General features: G+C 37.9%; 5 protein-coding genes and 1 long non-coding RNA gene across 6 annotated transcripts; 2 read left to right on the forward strand and 4 right to left on the reverse strand.

The window, feature by feature from the left end:
* Nucleotides 1-1,233: 1,233 nt before the first annotated feature.
* On the reverse strand, nt 1,234-1,773 carry LOC121804123. Its single transcript, XM_042203664.1, has one exon. It carries the CDS (start codon nt 1,771-1,773, stop codon nt 1,234-1,236), a length of 540 nt encoding a protein of 179 aa, XP_042059598.1.
* A 213-nt stretch (nt 1,774-1,986) lies between these two features.
* On the reverse strand, nt 1,987-2,508 carry LOC121804124. Its single transcript, XM_042203665.1, has one exon. The coding sequence runs from the start codon at nt 2,506-2,508 to the stop codon at nt 1,987-1,989; it is 522 nt and encodes a 173-aa protein (XP_042059599.1).
* Nucleotides 2,509-5,575: 3,067 nt separating this feature from the next.
* Nucleotides 5,576-6,510, reverse strand: LOC121802767 (cytochrome P450 81Q32-like). Its single transcript, XM_042202460.1, has 2 exons — nt 5,920-6,510; nt 5,576-5,788 (listed from the first exon to the last, which is right to left on the reverse strand). The coding sequence occupies exons 1-2, from the start codon at nt 6,423-6,425 to the stop codon at nt 5,677-5,679; spliced, it is 618 nt and encodes a 205-aa protein (XP_042058394.1). The 5' UTR covers nt 6,426-6,510; the 3' UTR covers nt 5,576-5,676.
* A 1,605-nt stretch (nt 6,511-8,115) lies between these two features.
* Nucleotides 8,116-9,475, forward strand: LOC121803491. The gene is made up of 3 exons (XM_042203148.1): nt 8,116-8,294; nt 8,395-8,747; nt 8,844-9,475. Exons 2-3 carry the CDS (start codon nt 8,565-8,567, stop codon nt 9,456-9,458), a joined length of 798 nt encoding a protein of 265 aa, XP_042059082.1. The 5' UTR covers nt 8,116-8,294; nt 8,395-8,564; the 3' UTR covers nt 9,459-9,475.
* Nucleotides 9,476-9,903: 428 nt separating this feature from the next.
* On the reverse strand, nt 9,904-15,002 carry LOC121804125. Its single transcript, XM_042203666.1, has 4 exons — nt 14,982-15,002; nt 11,418-11,496; nt 11,215-11,321; nt 9,904-10,347 (listed from the first exon to the last, which is right to left on the reverse strand). The coding sequence occupies exons 1-4, from the start codon at nt 15,000-15,002 to the stop codon at nt 10,186-10,188; spliced, it is 369 nt and encodes a 122-aa protein (XP_042059600.1). The 3' UTR covers nt 9,904-10,185.
* A 596-nt stretch (nt 15,003-15,598) lies between these two features.
* Nucleotides 15,599-15,861, forward strand: LOC121803552. The gene is made up of 2 exons (XR_006051065.1): nt 15,599-15,670; nt 15,778-15,861. It is a non-coding gene; the product is annotated as an uncharacterized LOC121803552 (long non-coding RNA).
* Nucleotides 15,862-20,882: the final 5,021 nt, after the last annotated feature.

Here is a 20,882-nt window from a genome sequence, read left to right on the forward strand (position 1 = left end):
ATTCGTGTACACTACGTAGTTCACTCCAGGCTCTGGCACAGCTAGAATCGGTGCACTAGTTAGCTTCTCCTTCAATAGTTGAAAACTTGCCTCACACTCGGGGGTCCAATTGACTTTCACCCCCTTCTTGAGTTGTTGAGTCATGGGTCTCGCTATCTTGGAGAACCCCTCAATAAACCTTCGGTAGTATCCTGCCAAGCCTAGGAAACTCCGAATCTCGTTTGGTGTTGTAGGTGCTTTCCACCGTTGTACCGCCTCAACCTTAGCAGGATCCACTCGAATTCCTTCTGCCGTCACGATATGACCAAGGAAATTTACTTCCTTAAGCCAAAATTCGCACTTGGTGAATTTAGCATACAATTTCTCACTCCTCAACGTCTCCAAGGTAATTCGCAGGTGCTCTTCGTGTTCCTTCTCATTCCTCGAGTAAACGAGTACATCATCTATGAATACCAAAACGAATTTATCCAAGTATGGGTGGAATACTCGGTTCATCAAATCCATGAATACGGCAGGTGCATTCGTCAGTCCAAATGGCATTACCACGAACTCATAGTGACCATATCTTGTGCGAAAAGCAGTCTTCGGTATGTCCTCTCTTCGGACCCTCAATTGATGGTATCCGGACCTTAAGTCCATCTTTGAGAACACACCAGCTCCCCGAAGTTGATCAAATAAGTCATCTATTCTCGGCAGTGGATATTTGTTCTTGAGAGTCATCTTGTTCAATTCTCTATAATCGATGCACATTCTCATCGATCCATCTTTCTTCTTCACAAAAAGCACAGGCGCGCCCCACGGTGACACACTGGGTCTAATGAAACCTAAATCCATTAGCTCTTGAAGTTGTATCTTGAGTTCCTCTAACTCCTTAGGTGCCATTCGATATGGAGCCTTAGACACTGGTGCCGACCCTGGCTCTAGGTCGATCGTGAACTCCAATTGTCGATCTGGCAGTGGGCCAGGTAAAGCTTCAGGAAAGACGTCTGGAAATTCTCGTACCACAGCGACATCCTCCACTTTCCTTTCCTCCTTCTCATCTCCTTGTAGATAGACCAGATAGGCAGGGCGCCTTTTCTTAACATCGTAGTGGCTTGCAGTGCGGAGATGATAGACATTTTTTCTATTCATCGTGGTTCCATGATACACGATTGGTTCCTTTCTAGGGGCTTGTAATGTTATTTGTCTCTCCTTACATCGTATCGTCGCAAAATTCGCAGCCAACCAATCCCTTCATAAGATCACATCGACATCCTTCATGGCCATAACTCGTAGGTTGTGCGCGACTAGCCTAAGTTCTCCCATGGAAATTTCTACGTTCGAGCATGTCCGTGAAATCTCTACTACCCATTCCACTGGTGAGGTCACCATCATCTTATGTTCAGATTTATAAGCAGGCAAACTTAATGTGTCCACACATAGTTCTGATATGAAAGAATGCGATGCACCCGTATCAAACAACACAACAATAGGTGTATCGAGGAGTTCGCCCATACCTGCCAAATTTCCACTCTCGTGATTCCCTTGTTCAGTCTTGGGTTGTCTATAACTCAGCGCATATGCTCTAGCCTGGGAGGGTAGTCTCGGACGGTGAGGTTGTTGTTGTCGCGGGGGTTGATCACGATTTATCCTTGGTCCCGCCGGTGGTGCCCTCGTTTGCGGACGAAATCCTTGGTTGTTCGGCCTTGAACCCGTCCCCACGTTCTTGCTCGGGCACTCTCTAGAGAAGTGACCATTTCCACCACAGTTAAAGCACTTGGTGGTGTTCTGCATCCTACACTCTCCGAAATGGTACTTGGAGCACACATTGCATTGGGGTGGTCTGGGTCGGAAGTCGCCCCTTTGACTCGGTGTAGCCTGTACTCCCCTATACTTTGGTTGGTTTTGGGTGTACTAGTATCTCTTATTTTCATAGGGAGCCTTATTTTCAACCTACTTTCTCTTCTCCCGAGAATAATGTGGTGGAGGCAGTGCCAGTGTAGTGTTTCACATCGCCCTCTCCTTGGGCATAGCTTCCTCCACGTCTAGCACTCGGGTCAATGATCCAGCGCATGTAAGTATTCCACGACTGGCTAATGCCATCTTTATCTCATGCCTTAGACTCTCACGGAACCTTTCGGCCAGTTTATACTCAGTGTCAACTTGTTCAGGTGCATACTGGGTTATATCGCAGAGCGCGCGATCATATTCCGTCACCGACATGCGTCCTTGGGTTAAGTTGTAAAACTCAGCCGCCTTTGCTTTTCGGTAGCTCGTTGATACGTACTTGATATATATCTCCTCTTTAAAGTTCTCCCAAGTCATTCTACCCACTTGATCTCGTGGCGTAGTCTTCATCTTGGTATCCCACCAGATGTCGGCTGACCCATAGGTCACACAAGTCATTCGTTCCTCATTGTTGCACATCAGAACATTGATAATACGCTCCAAAGCGCATATCCAAGTCTCGGCCTTTGCTGGCTCTCCTATCCCATCGAAGATAGGAGGATTTTGCTTTAGCAAAACCATTCAATATGCCATTCTGGCTTAGGTGGAGGAGGTGATGGTGATGGTGCTTGCACGCGTTTCTCCTTTCGATTATTTTCCATTTTAGTTGATTCAATTTCGCCACTTGCTGGATGATTTTCTCTCGTCTACGACCTTCGTTCGTATATCATAATCTATCAGGGTGCTCGTATTTTCATTCCAATACTATCGTACAGTGATGATCTCATGCGACGACCTTAATATTCCGACTCTAAGTTGTTATCCGTATATCCCTTGATCAAACCACTTACATAAATTCTGAGCCGTGAAACGTGATCATTTGGTGTACACGGCTTCTCTCAACTTTTGTTTCTCAAGACCTAATGTCTGGTATGGCGTAACATTCGATTCTTTGGCTGCTTGCTACAACTAAGCATAGATGCGTAAATATTCGACTCTGCGTGTTGCTGGTGTATCATTTTGTATGTGTCTCTTGAAACTTATTCCTCATATGTGTTTGCAGAGATCGAGCCATTGTCTTTCTTGAGAGTCTTGTATCAAGAATTTGGAAATCTACTTAACAGTCTTACTTGGATCAGAACGGGTTTCAACATGAGGAGCACTATTGACATTGCCCTTGATTAGAATGGCTCCGAAAATGACTCAAGAGGAACAAGAATGAGTCACTACTTTCATTAAAAAGAAACAGTGATGCATCACTTGCAAATTGCAGGTCAATCAAAGGTTTTAAATGCACGAAAAGAATACCATTGTCAAGGAGCTTCATAGAAAGAAATTTATGAGAATCCAAGTAAGTACTGTCAATTAAATTCGTCCATTCTAGCTACAAAGGTAGCACTCCGTCATTTTCCGAAGATAATAGATGCGTTCTCGAAAACTCTAGATCCTAAGTCAAGATTCTTGGTGTCGTTAAAGCAATTAACTGTCCTTGAAGATCACATCTTCATACTGTTTTTGGCATGCCATAGCGGTCATTCTCATTAGAACATGGTAATAACCCTCCTGGCCTTAACGTGTCATAAGGGTTGTCTTATTTGTAACGCGTCGTCGCATTAACATGTTATGCACGATTGCATTCGCTTTATCTGATGGCAGGCACAATTTCTCATCGTTGTAAGGATACATCACCTAACATTTCTTCTTGTCCTGATCTCGTTAGAAATTTCCTTTCGTTTTGTCCTTATCATCCCGGGAAAACAATAGGCAGCTATAATAATACCTCTAGTTCGAAGTATATGTTTTCGTTTGTCCCATCACTCAGGAAAGTGATGTTGTAGTTATCAGTTTACAACTATGTTCGAGCACGTTCAGCCTAGCATACTTCTTAGGCACTCTATGTTTTCCAGACATAGTTCATAGTCTCATACTTCAACATATATTCGATCGTTTCTTAATTCAAGCTTGATATGGATTCTACGTTTGCAACGAAGTTCAAAATTCCACATTTCACCTTCATAATGATTCTATACGATACCTCGTACTTCATCAATCATGAATTATCATCACATAAAACGTCATTCATATATTACGCAGTCAAACATGTTTGTCCATATAAACCATTTGGCATTCCATAGCATTTCATCCAGCGTATATTAATATTTAAAATAGTAACTCAATCAATCCATCGTCCATGGAATCACATTTCGTAAATCATACAGTTCATGGACATCTTTATCACAATCACAAAATTGTAACTTTGCACTCATCATGCTTTGCATTCACAGTTTCGTAATCATGCAATTTCGACCACATAGGCATAAAAATAATAATTTGCCGCTCAAGTAATCAACATGTATGTCATTCAAGTTAAATTCGCAGCTCAGACATGTAATAACAAATCTCCGCCTCAAGCATGCGATTCATATTCACACTTCAATATTTACCACATTCAACACCTTCAATCACATACTCCCATAGTGTCTCACGTCTCATATGACCACATCATTTTCCAAAAGCCATAGCATTTACTTTAAATTTCCAATAGGCCCAAACTTGCCATTTTCTCAAGGAACCATTTTTCCATCGGATTTCAAAAATTTCAGTAATTCATTTCAAAAGTCGCCAAAATATTCTTACCTCTTCTTTCGTGGTTGGGCGTGACGAGTCGTGGTGTTGAGCCTTCGACGTTTAACACTTTAGTCTATCGATACAAGGGTAGACTACAACTCAAAAAGGCTCTTGGGTCCAGAGCGGAAAGAAACTGAGGCTCTGATACCAAACTGTCACGACCGTCCTTTTAGGGTTAATAAATACGGGCGATCGTGATTAAAAATATTAAATAAACAGACGAAAAGAATTAGGGTTTCAATCACAAGTTGGACCAACAATTAATATCCCAATAAATAACCAAGAGTTTGATATTATCCAACAAGAAATTCAAAATCCATTATCCTAATAATTAACGTTGTCGGCCCAAATATAACATAATTAAACGAAACGACACAGCGGAAACGACCAAGAGAAAGAGTGACGCCATGTGTGAAGACACAACGGCACTCAAGGTTCAAAGACAATAATAATCTCTTAAATTCACTTGCTCAACACCACCACATCCTCGTCGCCGCTCAACCTGCACATAGGGAAAACACATGCAGGGCTGAGTACTATGAAATATACTCAGTGGGCTCATGCCGAAAATATTTTCAATCAAAATATCATTTATCATGCCAAACATAAGTAACCATCGGGGTTTAGCTTTAGAAAGGCCCGGGGCACTCAAAATCATTTCCCATTGTAAAAGTCGACTGATCAGTCATTTTCCCATAGACGTTAGCCATATCTGCCAATACATGACTTGGAATGTGGCCACAAACCAAGCCACTAGACCGGCCAGCCCGTACGCTAGCACACGATCTACCATAGGTGTACACTAGTCCAAGTAGGGTTTGCGGCCCTACGAGGACCCGAATTCGATTTATATAACAATGGCACATAGCCATATCTGATAGGCACGTTAAAACACAAATCACGGCATGATAAATACAGTTTCATTTCCATCGATAAAATATTTAGGACGTTGTCCTTATTTAAAAGAAAGCCCACCTTGAGTACTTAATCCGAAATTATTTTCTTTCCTTTGCGATCACGATTCCCTTGCGAGATATCACCTTTAGAATTAAAATAACACATAAATCAACACACTTTCCAAATAAATAAATAAAAAAATGCATGCACCCTAAGCGAAGTTATTTATCTCGGTTTTCGATTATTCGGCGCCAGCATTCTCATCATGTTGTTAAACGACAGCTTCAACAGCCTTGGCCTTAGCTCTACCTCCGAAAACCCTCGACTCTCTTTTTCACTGTAAAAAACTTATACACAAAATTACTTATATTAGAAAATTTTCAAAAATAACAATAATTTAATAAAGTAAGGATAAATTAACTTAAATTTTTAGTTTTTCCTCTAATTTTAATTGGAATAAAAAATGACCTTAACGATTTTTTTTGTTGCTGTGTCTCTTTCTCCATGAGGCTAAGCAGCATCGATTTCACCTCGTCATGCCGGATTTCGGAAAACGCGGTGAGCCGGGCGCCGGAGAGGACCTCCTGGGCGGCGATGCGGCGGAGGCTGCGCCAGAGATCGCCGTAGGGGGCGCCGGACATGGTGGTGTGGTTGTAGCCGATGTACTCGTCGATTATGATGTTGGGGCGGTTGGCCAAAGCGACGTCGTTTTTGGTGAAGCATTCGTCGACGAGAGCCGGAGAGGATACGACGACGGCGCGGCGGAGGCCGAGCTTGAGGGAGAAGATGGGGCCGGTGGATTGGGAGAGGCGGTGGAAAGTGCGGTGGAGGGGTTGTTTGAGGAGGTGGAGGTGGCCGAGGATTGGGAGAGGCACGGCGGGGCTCGGCGGGAGGCGGTGGCGGGGGCGTTTGTAGATGAGAAAGATAGATAGTACAATAGTGAGAGTTATGGAGAAGATAAGAGGTAATTCCATTTTTTGATTGGACTGTATTTGGAGTTGCAATGATTCATGTATATATGCAATTCTTTTAACTACTCCTTACTTTGATTTTTTTTAATCTCTTGTATGACGTTTTCCCCCTTGTTTTATTATTCGTCAAATTGAAGGACAAACATATACTTGCAATCTGTAAATAGCCATAAACATATCCTTCCCCTATTTTGTTTGTGTTAGAGACATATTTCCGAGCACAAAGATTGAAGAATAAAATTATTATTGAGATAACTAGAGCGAGAATAAAGTAATAAGAAGAATAAATTATATAAATAGTGAGAGACTAGAGTAGAGAAAGTAATATAATTAATTGAATAAACTAAGAGATATTATTATATAAATAATGAGAGACTAGAGTAGAGAAAGTAATATAATTAATTGAATAAACTAAGAGATATTAGTTTATCTAATTATGTTGGAAAATAACTCAACTCTAATGGAACTGATAGAATAGAAGAGAAAAAATAGTTTAATTTGAATCATATTTTGTTCTATACTATTCCCTACATTTCACCAACTACTCATATTTATTATGGACTAGTACTTCTAACTAATTAGAGTTGAATAATACTTACATAGCTTTTAACCTCCCTTAGATGTGGGATAGATGTGGGATAGATGTGGGATGTATATAACTGAGTAATTAAAGAAAGAATTTTGGTTCTGGATTCCAAACAAGATAAGGTTGAAAAGCTTCATAGTGGATTGGTGGTTATGAAATGTAAAGAACATATGAGCACGTAACGATGAATGAGCTTAGCTTTAACCCATAATTTATTAAAGCACTTAACTAGGGGTGGCAAATCGTGCGGATTGGATCGTTATCGGGTAAACCTGATAACGACTCAACCCAATAAGACCCAACATGTCAAGGAAACTGTAAATTCGAATACGAATCCGATCTACTACCCTCAAACCCGAACACGACCTGAATCCGACACGAACCCGTTAACGACACGATATAATATGGGTTGACATGACACGATAACGACCCAAATCCAAGATTACACAATAAAAACCTGATATTACATGATTAAACATAATATTACACGATTAAACCTAATTTTTAAACTTGATTTATATGATAAATATTCATTTTCCACTATTTACAAGAAATTAAATAACTAAAATAAAGCAATATTTTTAAAAAAATAATAAAAATAATATTATTTTTTCTTAATGGGTTATCCGTATCCAACCCGAAATTTTCAGGTTCTTAACAGGTTAATCCAATAAGGACACGAACCCAATAAAACTGGATACAAACCCATTATTTTCGTGCGAATTTATGTCGAATTATCGTGTCGGGTAAAAAATTGTCAGCCCTACAATTAACCTTATTAATTAAAACAATACTTTTATGTAATCAATGACAAAACAATACTTTTAGGAGTCGTTTGGTTCTAGTCATGAGTTTATAATATGTTCGGGCTTCAACTCAATTTATAATCGGGATGTGCAATTAATCATACCATAACCATTGTTTGGTCACATCATGCACTGAATTAATCAATGCTTGAAACAATGTTTGGTTTCATTTATTGTAGTAAACATATTAGATGCAATGACTTTAATGCCCATAGGGTTTTATGGTTATATCAAAATTGCAACAATATTAAAAGCATTTCCCTCCTTCTTTATCAGCAGTCTAGCGGGAAATTTCAGCAGCCGTAAAAGCTTTCGACAACAGCGGCGACTTCGCAAGTCTCTCCGAGGTTAGTTCAAATATGGTAATCGATATTTTTGTGTGTTCTGACTGTGAATCCTGCTATTTCTTCCATTGATATGAAGCTATGGCTGATTCTCGAAGAGTTGGCCCAAATACCGACTTCAGTCAAGGCACTCAAGGTTTGGGTTGTTGAGAACATACTCATGTTTGTATACGAAATCAGTTTAGGCCACAACACGGGTTGTGAATTTGATTTACTTGTTTTGCAATGTGTCTCAGGGAGTAGCCAATACCGCAGGTCCAGTTATCAGAGGAATGAAAGAGGGCGTCGTTCTTGGACTGACCGCGAAGAAGCGGTCCTCATCTCTGCATTGAAGGAGTTGGTGGCGCTTGGATGGAAATCGGACAATGGGTTCTGAGGTGGCTACTTGAACAAGATTGAAGAATTGATGCAAAAGGAGTTCCCGAGAACTGATATAAAAGGTAATCCACATATTCAATCTAAGCTAACCTCGTTGAAAAGGAACTACAACCTGCTGTCAAACATCCTGGACCGGAGTGGAGTTGGTTTCAATGTGCACGGAGATTTCAAGATTGACTGCTCTGATGATCAATGGGATCAAATCGTCAAGGTTTGTGGTTCATCTCAGTCGCTTGAAACTGATTTTATTAGCTATGTTCTTTGTCAATTTATCTAATAATGTGCATATTTTAATTTATCCCCACAGCAAGACAAAGAGGCTCGCCAAATGCGCACAAAGTCTTGGCCATTCTGGGATGACTGGAAGGTTATCTTCGGGAAAGATAGGGCAACTGGACAAAATGCCGAAGGAGTAGCCGAGGCAGCAAAGAATAGCTCTCCAGATGAGCCTGTGACTGAAATCGGTGAGAGTACTGCTGATTACCACCCAAGCTTCGACGATTTCATCGGTTACGAGCAAGTTCATGCAACGTTTGGGAACAATGTCGTGGATGATAGTAGTGCGCACAGCGGACAGAACACAAACGGTCCCCCACCGGCTCCTCCGAAGCATAAGCGCAAACGCAAAGTTAGCGATGACGAATCTGGTATCGTCGAAATGCTTGGAAAGATGCACTCTGAGGCGAACGCGCGTTTGGACACTCTGGCAGCGCGGATTGGCTACGAAATGGATCTCGGGAAAGCAAGAAAAGAAATATTTCGTCATCTGTGCGACATACCTGAACTGACTGAGATCGAAAGGTACGATCTTTGCGATATAATTGGCAAGGAGAACTCTAGACTTGAGATTTTCACAGGTCTCCCTGACGGTTCGAAGCCCGGATACGTTAAGCGGGTCCTGGAAAAGGAGAGTCGCACCTAGTCAGGCTTAAGCGCAGATTGTGCCTGCATCGCGACCATTAACTATACTCAATTATGTAGGACCTAAAATATGATAGACTTTTGTATTATAAAATCTACTGACTGTTTTTGTGTAGTATTTGAAGATGGTTGTCTTTTGGTTTGTACTTAAGCAGACGCATTATGGTTTATTATAACTGAACCTTTTGATAATATGTTGGACTCTCTATGTATATTATTATGTCATGTAATTTTGACATGAATTTGCCTATCTCTCATTTATATCAATTGTCTGATCTACAACATTTGCCGCCTACTTACAAAACCAACCAAATTTGCTTGAATGATAAAAGAGTTTGTAGATGATTAGTAAACGATACATAGCCGCAAAATATGTCATTTGATTAGGTAAAAACAGCTCTTGCTCTGCAAGAACACTGACATTCAATCTATAATATAGTCCATAATCTAATAACAGAATCGCTCTCGAAGGCACTTGTCATACTACTAAGTTGCCTGTCAAAAGCCTTTGACACTAAGCCCCCCGTTAAATCTTGGGTTTGCGTGGCATCCTCCACTTAGGGACGGGACTGTTTGATGCACATGAGAGGGCATAGTTCGGGCTGTTGGGTGGGAACTCTCTTGGTAATATACGAGGCCCCTTTTTCTTGTTTGTGGATTCCCGGTCCACATTGCTACCGTCGTCAAACATTAGCTTCCGCCGGGCAAGGGAGAACTGATGATCGCTATTAACCTCGCCTGTGTCCCTGGGAGGTGCCATAACCCACGGCCCTGCAGCTACTTGTCCTCCCTGCAGCTACTTGTCCTACCGAGTACCACCGAGTCAATCTCTTGAGTCCACCTTGAGTCATAGAGGAATGAGCTTTGTGCGGGGATATTCTCTGACATTGCTACAAGTATTGGAAAAGAGAATTAGTTCAAGGATGTGTGCTTTGATTGCTCCAAAGCCAGATGGTCGATTTTTCTTGTGGTGGGCTAGAATGCCTAGAAAAATTGCAACTTGTTCCTCTAACAACACATACCTACCACTTCGCAGCCCACCAACGTCTCTTAAAAGATGACACAAACGACCGAATGCATTCCTATCCATACGTAGGTTAACAAAACAGTCTACATCACTAACTGACAATAGCCTATTCAAATGCTGCACTTGACGGGGTATCCTATCATTCAATGAATACCTAATTAGACGTTGTCTCGCACGACGTCTATTTCTCGTTCTGTTTTTCAATTGTAAGTACGTAATGACAATCGCTTGCATTTTCAACAAATTCACTAATTCTTCAATCATATGGTACACGGCGTGGGATAAACGAAATTGAGGGGCCATCTTCTGAAAAGGGGATTACAATAAGTAATATCAATTAACTGCACAAACAATCTTGTAACAGATGTTTCAAGGGATTTAGCAAGAACAATTTGTACACTATTTAAAATTCAGACCCATAGCAAGCAAGGTGAACGCGGTGACCCACGGCAAACAACAAAAATTCAAAAACCACAAGATTAAAGTAGCACAGAATGAACAATTACCCACAGCAAGCAAAATCTCAAAATTTCTGCTGTAATCAGCGAAAAAGTTTGGGTTATGTCGCAAGGTTGCCTACCTTGAAATCATATTAATTTGTGAAATTGCAAAAATTAAAAACTCAAATGGAAATTTCATATTCAGAAACTAGATCTGGAAAATTAATCCACCAAGATCCATTAAATACATTCACTAGTTTGCAGAGAACTGTTTAAATTCAAGAACTCACCTTGTTAAACACGTCGCGGTGCTCAAACAGAATGAAGTGTAGCAGCTTTACCGTCGCAGCTTGAAGTGTAGCAGCTTGAAAATTCTCGTCGCTGCGAAGTGTCGCAGCTGTGAAATACAAAATGAAGAAGTGAGAAAGGGTATTTGGGAGAAAGAATGGGCTTATCCGGCACGCAATTCGAGTCGGGATAATAAACAACCCACCAACTTCTGATAATAAACCACCGAGAATAACATGAATAGTGAGGGCCTTTCTTTTAAAAACGGGCCATGAGATATTGCACTATAAGTAACCAAATGACTTGATTAGGTCATATAAATATTATAAACATGGGATATAGTATGAACCAAACGACCCCTTATGTAAAAAAATGCTAGTGGGGTGATAATTTTGTGTATAGTATGAGGAGTGATAATTTTGTCTGTAGTATGAATGAAATAAAATAAACAATAAATTTAGTTTGATTAGTTTAAGATAATATAATACTTAAATGACTGTGGTGTTGCCTAAATAATAAGTGTAAATTTAGAGCAAAAGTAGTACAGTATATAAATAGATAGATAGATTAGAATCAAATACGGGATGATGCAAGATTGAATCCGAACAACACACGTGCTCTAGTTTTGCTATCAATACCATACCAGTTTCAACCGCCCATCAATATATATTTCCACCGGTCTAGTTAGCTCTCCCTCCAAACTCTTATTTTTAATTATTTAATATTATGTTTTTAACTGAAGTTTTCTGATTTATAAATATTAGTATATTATTAAATCAATTCAAAATATTATTTCTTGTAAGTGATCTAGTATTTATTGTTCTATATTTAGCATTCGTATTTGATTTTAATTTTAGAAGAACGCCACCAATCAGGAGTTGAAAATTTGGGTTTACAATAAGGAATTATTATAATATAATGGCCGACAACATGATTTACGTGCTAGTGATATTTTTTTGAAGGGATACGACTCTCTACTTTCTGTTTTCCCTTTTCTTTTAATATCGGTATATCGCAATTTCAATAATATGTAGCTCACCACATGCGTCACAGCTTGCACAACAAAAGTCGATTAAATATTCTTTAGAGTTTATCACATGCGTCACACGGTGCAGTGACAATACATATACATTATCACAGCATTTTATGTATACTCCCCCGTCCCTACAGAATATGCACATTGGATTCGATACGAATTTTAATACAAAATTTGATGAAATAAGAGAAAGGTAAAGAGAAAAAATAATTAAAGTATTATTAATGGAGAATGAGTCTGATAGAGTTTTTAAAATTAGAAAATGTATATTTTTTTGGGATAGAATTTAAAAGAAAAGAGTTCATTTATTCTTTATTTGATATGGATAGTAGTTTAATGGAGTTATTAGGTAGTGAAAGTAGCTTTTTGATTCTCTTTCTTGTTTCATTAACTTAAATTATAATATTCTTCATCTTTAGTACCATTTTTATTGTCGTATAATTTCTTGTTAAATTATTGTTGGTATTGTTGAAATATTTGCAAAAACAAATCTTGGGCGACATATATTACTTGAATCAACATCATATTACATCTAGGAGAAGTTCTCCGGCTTTTTATAAAATTATTAAAAATATATATACCTCAAAATTTATATATGGGCTTTAGCTATAAACTTGCATAAATGTTCTTGTTAATTTGATTGATCCAAAGTTGTAGTAAAAAATTCTATCAATTGTTTGGTCTGTTATTGTTGAAGAGTTTGTGAACTTTCACAACAACAACAAGGGAGGATTAAAGAAACAGATAAAAAAAAAAAGGAGAAAAAGAAAAAATAATATACTCAAATAATTATCAAAATAAGAAACGACAGTTTTATAATCAAAGTATTATTCAGAAACTACAAATACTTGAGTAATCTATGTCAATGAAACATAAAATTAAATGGAAATATTGTCTTAAGCGAAAGCAAGTTAAGGGAAATAATGGCGTCATATATGAAGACACAACGCATTCATCACAATAATAACGATTAGACTTTAGAGGCTCCACTCAACACCCACCACATCTGTCGCTGCTCCACCTGCACATTTTTAAAACAAATGTAAGGTTGAATACTTGATATAATCGGTGGACACATGCCGAAATAATATTTCATAATTAAAAACAGATTTGTCAAGCCAACATTATCGTGTAGGAATATTTATTCCTATATGTGACCTATGTAGATATTGGTTTAATATTAAAGATTAAGTTCAAAACATATCAGTTGGATTCTAATATAAAAGACGATACCGTGATGGATCGGTTTCGATTAAAGAATTAGAATCGGGTGTATTGATAACCCTCTTCTCTTGCCTTGCATAGATGATATAAATATGTGTATATAAATATGTGTAAAAGATTAAAAGCTGTAGGATAAATCTGATGTATGTATGAAAAGGTGCGAACGAACGGATACGACCCTTCTTGAAAGGTTGTCTATTGCCTATATATACAATCAGATTTTACAGCTTTAAGGTTACACAATTTACTACAAAATATCACATATTGAATATACAGAAAAGTAAAGTTTATATCAGATTCTTCTCCATCGAAAGAATCCGAAAAGCAAAGGCCAAAGAGACGATAATATCAACCGCAGCTTTAAGGGAAACATCAATTCGTGGAATTCCACCCTACATCAACTATAAGCTATGGATGGAGGTTGGTAAATCATCTCTTTGATGTGGTATATGATATGGTTGAATTAATACGAATCTAGAATGTGATTTCGATATAGAAAATCGGTAAAGCATCGTAAGATGCATAACAGTTGGTATCAGAGTCAATCTAGATTTGCTTAATTCACCAATTTAAGTGTTCAAAATTGAAATATGAATGTCATTGTTTCTTTTTTAATGTTATTTGATTCCGCTGCGCATTGGGTGATTGTTTCATGAAATATTGAAACATGAAAATCAGAGGGACAAAAATAGTACAGATTAATCGCTCGACCGGGCGTTTCCAAAAGATACATCGTTTGAAGAACACCCGGTCGAGTGATCACAGTCATTCAAAACACCTGGCCGGGTGATCCTTCTGTAAGGTAAACAAATCGCCCGACCGGGCGAACTCTCTGGATTCACCGATGCAAACGCCCGGTCGGGAGTTTAGAAGGTATAAAATCGCCCGATCGGGCGAATTCTCTGGAATTTCCGAGAATGTTTTATTTTAATCCTTTTAATATGCATGTTGTTATATGACTTGTTAATCACCAAAGTGGTCTTGTCATATGATATTATGATTATGGAAAAGGATGAAAAGTTATTTATTGATCATGATTAAAGGATGCTATAAATGACATGAAAGTTGATTGATCAATAATTTTATTATCTATATACTTGGAGATCACCCAAAGTTAGATCATTGTGTATAAGTTAATAAAAATGAAAAGGATTAATCTTGTCTACAATATCATATGTGGTATGTACACCCAAAGGCAACATGCTTATTTGATATGTGTATGATATAATTAATCATTAAAGTTTATTCTAGCATCAATGAAAGTATGTGTGTTTAAGTATTGCCCAAAGGTTGCTTGAATGCATGTTGTTTAAAGTTTATTACAGTTATCTGAATCGGTGTTTAAAGTTCAAAGCACCAATTGTAAGCATGTATAAATGTTGCAGCTTCGTCTAATATATATGCATCTGCAAACTCTGTCGTAAAGTTCAATGGGCAGAACTATGGTGAATGGTCATAACAGATCCGGTTTTCACTGGGTGTTACGTCACTTGACCATGCCATACTTACGGAAGATGAGCATGCAGCCATTACGGAAGAAAGCTCTGAAACGGACAAGTCTCGATATGAGACTTGGGAGCGCTCTAACAGGCTAAGTCTCAATCTTATGAGGATGACGATGACGGAAAGTTTTAAGCCATCTATGCCTAAGACAGAGAGTGCAAGGGAATTCATAGAAAAGATAAAGGAGTGTTCACAATCGGAATTGGCTGACAAGTCAATTGTAGGGAGCCTAATGAGTGAGCTCACTACAAGAAAGTTTAACTAGTCCAAACATATTCACGATCATGTAACACACATGTCAAACTTGGCAGCAAGGATCTCGACCTTGGGAATGGAGGTTCACGAACAGTTCTTGGTTCAATTCATCATAAACTCTCTTCCTAATGAATTTGTCCAGTTCCAGGTGAATTATAACACCATAAAAGATAAATGGGACCTTAAAGAGCTAAAGGCCATGTTAGTACAAGAGGAAGGGAGACTAAAGAAGATGGGTGGCCGAGTTGTGAATCTAATGGGTCATGGAGGAGCGAGCACCAGTAAGGGAAAGACAAGTAAAAAGGACAAACGTAAAGATTCTTCTTTACCTAAAGACCCCGAAAAGAAGATCCAGAAGGAAAAGAAGTGTTTCTTCTGTAGAGAAACGGGACACTTCAAGAAGGATTGTCCGAAAAGAAAGGCATGGTTTGATAAGAAAGGTAAACATAACAGTTTCGTTTGCTTTGAATCGAATCTTATTGAAGTGCCTAATAATACTTGGTGGTTAGATTCTGGTGCTACTACTCATGTGTCTCATATTGAACAGGGATTCAGTACGATCCAGCCTATAAAAGGAAGTGAACAATACTTGTTCATGGGAAACAGGATGAAGGCACAAATTAAAGGCGTCGGGACCTACAGACTGATCTTAGACACAGGATGTCATATAGATCTTAAGGAATGTCTCTATGTACAAGATTGTGCTAGAAATCTTGTATCTGTTAGTAGGTTGGATAGATTAGGTTTTAAAATCAAGTTTGTAAATAGTGTATTCACATTGTACAGAAACGATTCCTTCTATGGAAGTGTTACTTTGTTTGATTCACTCTACAGTTTCAATCTTGATGCAAAGTTTTCTAAATCCTTGTTTAATATTGAAAGTAGAGGCATAAAACGTAGTATGTCAAGTGAATGTTCGGCTTACTTGTGACATCAAAGACTAGGTCACATATCCAAAGAAATGATAATGAGGTTGGTAAAGAATGAAATTCTTACTCAATTGGATTTTAGTGATCTAGATATGTGTATAGATTGCATAAAGGGAAGCAAACTAAACACATAGTAAAGAAATCAGCCACAAGGAGTTCTCAACTTCTTGAGTTAATTCATACTGACATATGTGGACCTTTTGATGCACCTTCGTGGGATGGTAGAAATTATTTTATCACCTTTATTGATTATTTCTCACGGTATGGTTATATATATCTATTGCGTGAAAAGGCTGAATCAGTGAATGTCTTGAAGATATTCATAGATGAAGTGGAAAGGCAACTAGATAGAAAAGTGAAGGTTGTGAGATCAGATAGAGGTGGTGATACGGAAAATTTAATGAGTCTGGACAATGTCCGGGCCCATTTGCAAAGTACCTCGAAAGTAAATGCATTTGTGCACAGTATACAATGCCCGGTACTCCGCAACAGAATGGTGTAGCGGAAAGGCGGAATCGTACTCTTTTGGATATGGTTAGATGCATGTTAAGTAGATGTAATTTACCTCTTTCGTTGTGGATTTATGCATTAAAGACTGCAACGTATATGCTTAATCGGATTCCTAGTAAGGCAGTTCTAAAGACCCTTTTTGAACTATGGACGGGAAGGAAACCGAGTTTACGGCATATACGTATTTGGGGTTGCCCCGCAGAAGTAAAGTTGTATAATCCACATGAAAAGAAGCTGGATTTAAAGATGGTCAGTGGATTTTTCATTGGCTATCCAGATAAGTCGAAGGGATATACATTCTATTGTCCTAACCATGGTACGAGGATTGTTGAGACGGGAAATGCTAGGTTCATGGAAAACAATGAAACTAGTGGGAGTGGTGAACCTCGTAAGGTGGACTTTAATGAAGTCCAAGACAAAGTTGTTCATCCACCTTTTGTTGCACCTAAGATTGTTGTTCCTATTGAGCAACATGAAGTGCATAACCCACCTGTTGAGATTGAAGATGAATCAGTCATAATTCAAGAATGGAATGATGAACCAATAGAGCCTTTAAGGCGATCAGTAAGGGAACGTCGATCGGCCATATAGGATGACTATGTGGTATATTCCGTTGAAAGTGAATGTGACTTGAGCATTGATAAAGATCCCATCTCATTCCAACAAGCCATGGAAAGTGACAATTCTGAAAATTGGTTAAATGCAGCAAAGGATGAGATGAAATCTATGAGCGATAACAATATTTGGGACTTAGTAGAATTGCCTATAGGTTTTAAAGTCATTGGTTGTAAATGGATCTTTAAAACAAAACATGATTCAAAAGGTGACATTGAAAGGTACAAGGCTCGCCTTGTTGCCAAATGTTTCACTCAAAAGGATGGCATTGACTACAAAGAAACCTTCTCTCAAACAAAACATGATTCAAAAGGTGACATTGAAAGGTACAAGGTTCGCCTTGTTGCCAAAGGTTTCACTCAAAAGGATGGCATTGACTACAAAGAAACCTTCTCTCCAGTTTCAAAGAAGGATTCTTTAAGAATTGTGTTGGCTTTGGTGGCTCATTATGACTTAGAGCCCTACCAAATGGATGTAAAGACTGCTTTCCTGAATGGAGTACTTGAAGAAGAGGTATACATGAAACAACCCGAAGGATTTATGATACAAGGACAAGAAGAGTTAGTATGTAAGTTGAGAAAGTCAATATTTGGACTCAAACAAGCTTCTAGACAATGGTATATAAAGTTCAATGATATCATTGTGTCATATGATTTTGTAGAAATCATCGTTTATCGATGTATCTATATTAAATTCAGTGGGAGCAAGTTTATCATATTAGTCCTATATGTTGATGACATTTTGCTAGCCGCAAATGACATGGGTTTTATTAACTTATGTACAGAAATATCTCTCTTTGAACATAAAGGATATGGGTGAGACATCTTATGTGATCGGAATAGAGATATTCCGGGATAGATCACAAGAATTGGTAAGTTTGTCTCAGAAAAATGATATCAATAAGGTCTTAGAGAAATATAGAATGGATAAATGCTCCGTAGGGATAGCTCCAATTCAGAAAGGAGAAAAGTTCAGTAAAATAAAATGTCCGAAAAATGAATTGGAGCCTATGGTTGGGAGTTTGAAACATGTACAAGACCAGATATCACCTTCACGGTTGGGATGCTGGGTCGATATCAAAGTAATCCCGGTATGGACCACTGGAAGGCTACAAAGAAAGTCCTCAGGTACTTGCAAGGCACCTAGAGCACATGTTTATGTAAAGATGATCTGATGTCTTAAATGTCATTGGTTCAGATTCAGATTATGCCTGATGCGTCAAATGGTAGAAATTGATGATTGGCTATTTGTTCCTTTAATTAGTGGGAGCATTATCATGGAAAATGGAAAATAGTTTGTCATTGCTATTTCCATTATGAAAGTTGAATTTTGGTTCGCTTTGAGACCAAAGTTCATGAAAAGTAATTGCGAAACATAAATCTTGATACTTGGGATTGTTAACATTATGGCCAAGTCACTAAGATTTTGTTGAGATGATTTCGTAGAAATCTTCTTCACAAAAGAAAGATAGGTACATAAAAGGTGATACACAATGCAGTGTGAGTACTTATTTGTAAAGGAAGAAGTACAGAAACATAAAGTGTCTTTTGAGTAGAATAGAACAATATAATAAGAACTTTACATTAAATGAAAGATTACCCAAGTGGCCATGAAAAGTATATGGGTATTATAGAGAAAGTCTTGCTATATGGATTATATTGTGCTCATAAGGTGTAAGACACTTGAAATTCAATAAAAGTCTGTTTCTGTGCATTGATATGTTATCATTAAATTTGTATACAGTATGGTTCTTGGATAACATATGTTGTATTGAGAATTAAGGTTCATCTCAATAAAAGGTTTATTCATATAAAGTTAGAATTGATTTGTGATACATGGAAGGAATCATGTCGACAAAATGATTGTGTGACCGCCATGATTCAATCAAGTCTAACTTTGTAGGTATTTAAAGGATATATGAACTTAATGGTATAGTGCGCAGAAAAGTGATTAAACCATTGTAAGCTACAAAGGTCAAGTGGGAGAATGTAGGAATATTTATTCCTATATGTGTAGATATTGGTTTAATATTAAAGATTAAGTTCAAAACATATCAGTTGGATTCTAATATAAAAGACGATACCGTGATGGATCAGTTTCGATTAAAGAATTAGAATCGGGTGTATTGATAACCCTCTTCTCTTGCCTTGCATAGATGATATAAATATGTGTATATAAATATGTGTAAAAGATTAAAAGTTGTAGGATAAATCTGATGTATTTATGAAAAGGTGCAAACGAACGGATACGACCCTTCTTGAAAGGTTGTCTATTGCCTATATATACAATCAGATTTTACAGCTTTAAGGTTACACAATTTACTACAAAATATCACATATCGAATATGCAGAAAAGTAAAGTTTATATCAGATTCTTCTCCATCGAAAGAATCCGAAAAGCAAAGGCCAAAGAGACGATAATATCAACCGCAGCTTTAGGGGAAACATCAACTCGTGGAATTCCATCCTACATCAACTATAAGCTATGGATGGAGGTTGGTAAATCATCTCTTTGATGTGGTATATGTTATGGTTGAATTAATACGAATCTAGAATGTGATTCCGGTATAGAAATTGGTAAAGCATCATAAGATGCATAACATATCGACCTCGAGGTTTTATCTTTAAAAGGCCGGGAAACACTAAAACATTTCATTTTCACCAAAGAAGGCGGCCAACCATTTTCTGTTGTGATAATCATGTCATGCCACGTGTTTGATTTAAACAATATTCAGGGTAATTTCATGAAGTATAGGATAAGTTAAAAATCGGTGATCTCATTGTTTAACTTGAGGGAGAGTGTTGAAAAGAAATCATAAAAGATGGAGAGAAATCACAAGATTGATTGTGGTGAATCTTTCCTTAATAACTCCACCCATCAATAGAAATAGGCCATATTTTCTTTTTCATCAATCTCATAGAATTAGTCTATATCCATTTATGATAGCCTTTATTTCATTCTCTGATGGAGTATATAGCTAAGGTAAATCTGTCCATATGTATGTTTTCTCCAGTCTTCTTGGACGCGTAAATTGCTCTCAATCAAATATAAATATACGCTCTCCGTCCGTGAAATATTGTTCAGTTTTGCCATTTTGGTTAGTCCGTGAAAAGTTGTCAACTTTGCTTTTTTTTATTTCTTTCTATTTTTGGTAAATGGATCCTACTTTCCACTAACTTTTTACACTCAAATTCTATTATAAAACTAATACTATAAATGTGGGACTCTCATTCCACTAATTTTTTCAATTTATTTTTCTTCACATTTCTTAAAACTCGTGCAAAGTCAAACTTAGACAATATTTTATGGATTGTGGGAGTAGTATAAAATAAACACAACGAGATTCAACAACCCTCTATGTGTATATGAGTTCAAATGAGTTATTGGGCCATAGCCTCAATAAACGTTAGTAAAAAAGATCCTTAATCTGGGCCCTAACATAGCTAATGTTCATGTCAAAGGATCAAGATCCCAATCCAAGGCCCGGCCCCAGAACTAGCACACGGCCTTGCTGCGGCGGGCTTGTGGCTTTATAGCCCATATCATGACAAAGCCCCTTATAAACTTCATTAATAAATGTTCATTAATCAATCTAGCA

The sequence above is a fragment of the Salvia splendens genome, chromosome 5 (genome assembly GCF_004379255.2).
Source record: "Salvia splendens isolate huo1 chromosome 5, SspV2, whole genome shotgun sequence".
Lineage (NCBI taxonomy): Eukaryota > Viridiplantae > Streptophyta > Magnoliopsida > Lamiales > Lamiaceae > Salvia > Salvia splendens.

Excerpts from the sequence above, each read along its gene's own strand:
- LOC121804123 (XM_042203664.1), bottom strand. The coding sequence starts at position 1,773 with ATGCAGAACACCACCAAGTGCTTTAACTGTGGTGGAAATGGTCACTTC.
- LOC121804124 (XM_042203665.1), bottom strand. The coding sequence starts at position 2,508 with ATGGTTTTGCTAAAGCAAAATCCTCCTATCTTCGATGGGATAGGAGAG.
- LOC121802767 (XM_042202460.1), bottom strand. The coding sequence starts at position 6,425 with ATGGAATTACCTCTTATCTTCTCCATAACTCTCACTATTGTACTATCT. Across the intron at positions 5,789-5,919 it reads CAACAAAAAAAATCGTTAAG|TGAAAAAGAGAGTCGAGGGT; the intron begins GTCATTTTTTAT and ends AGTTTTTTACAG.
- LOC121803491 (XM_042203148.1), top strand. The coding sequence starts at position 8,565 with ATGCAAAAGGAGTTCCCGAGAACTGATATAAAAGGTAATCCACATATT. Across the intron at positions 8,748-8,843 it reads AATGGGATCAAATCGTCAAG|CAAGACAAAGAGGCTCGCCA; the intron begins GTTTGTGGTTCA and ends TTATCCCCACAG.
- LOC121804125 (XM_042203666.1), bottom strand. The coding sequence starts at position 15,002 with ATGGCTGCATGCTCATCTTCC. Across the intron at positions 11,497-14,981 it reads TGGCTGCATGCTCATCTTCC|TGCAATATCTCATGGCCCGT; the intron begins GTAAGTATGGCA and ends GGTTACTTATAG. Across the intron at positions 11,322-11,417 it reads TGGTTTATTATCAGAAGTTG|CTGCGACACTTCGCAGCGAC; the intron begins GTGGGTTGTTTA and ends TGTATTTCACAG.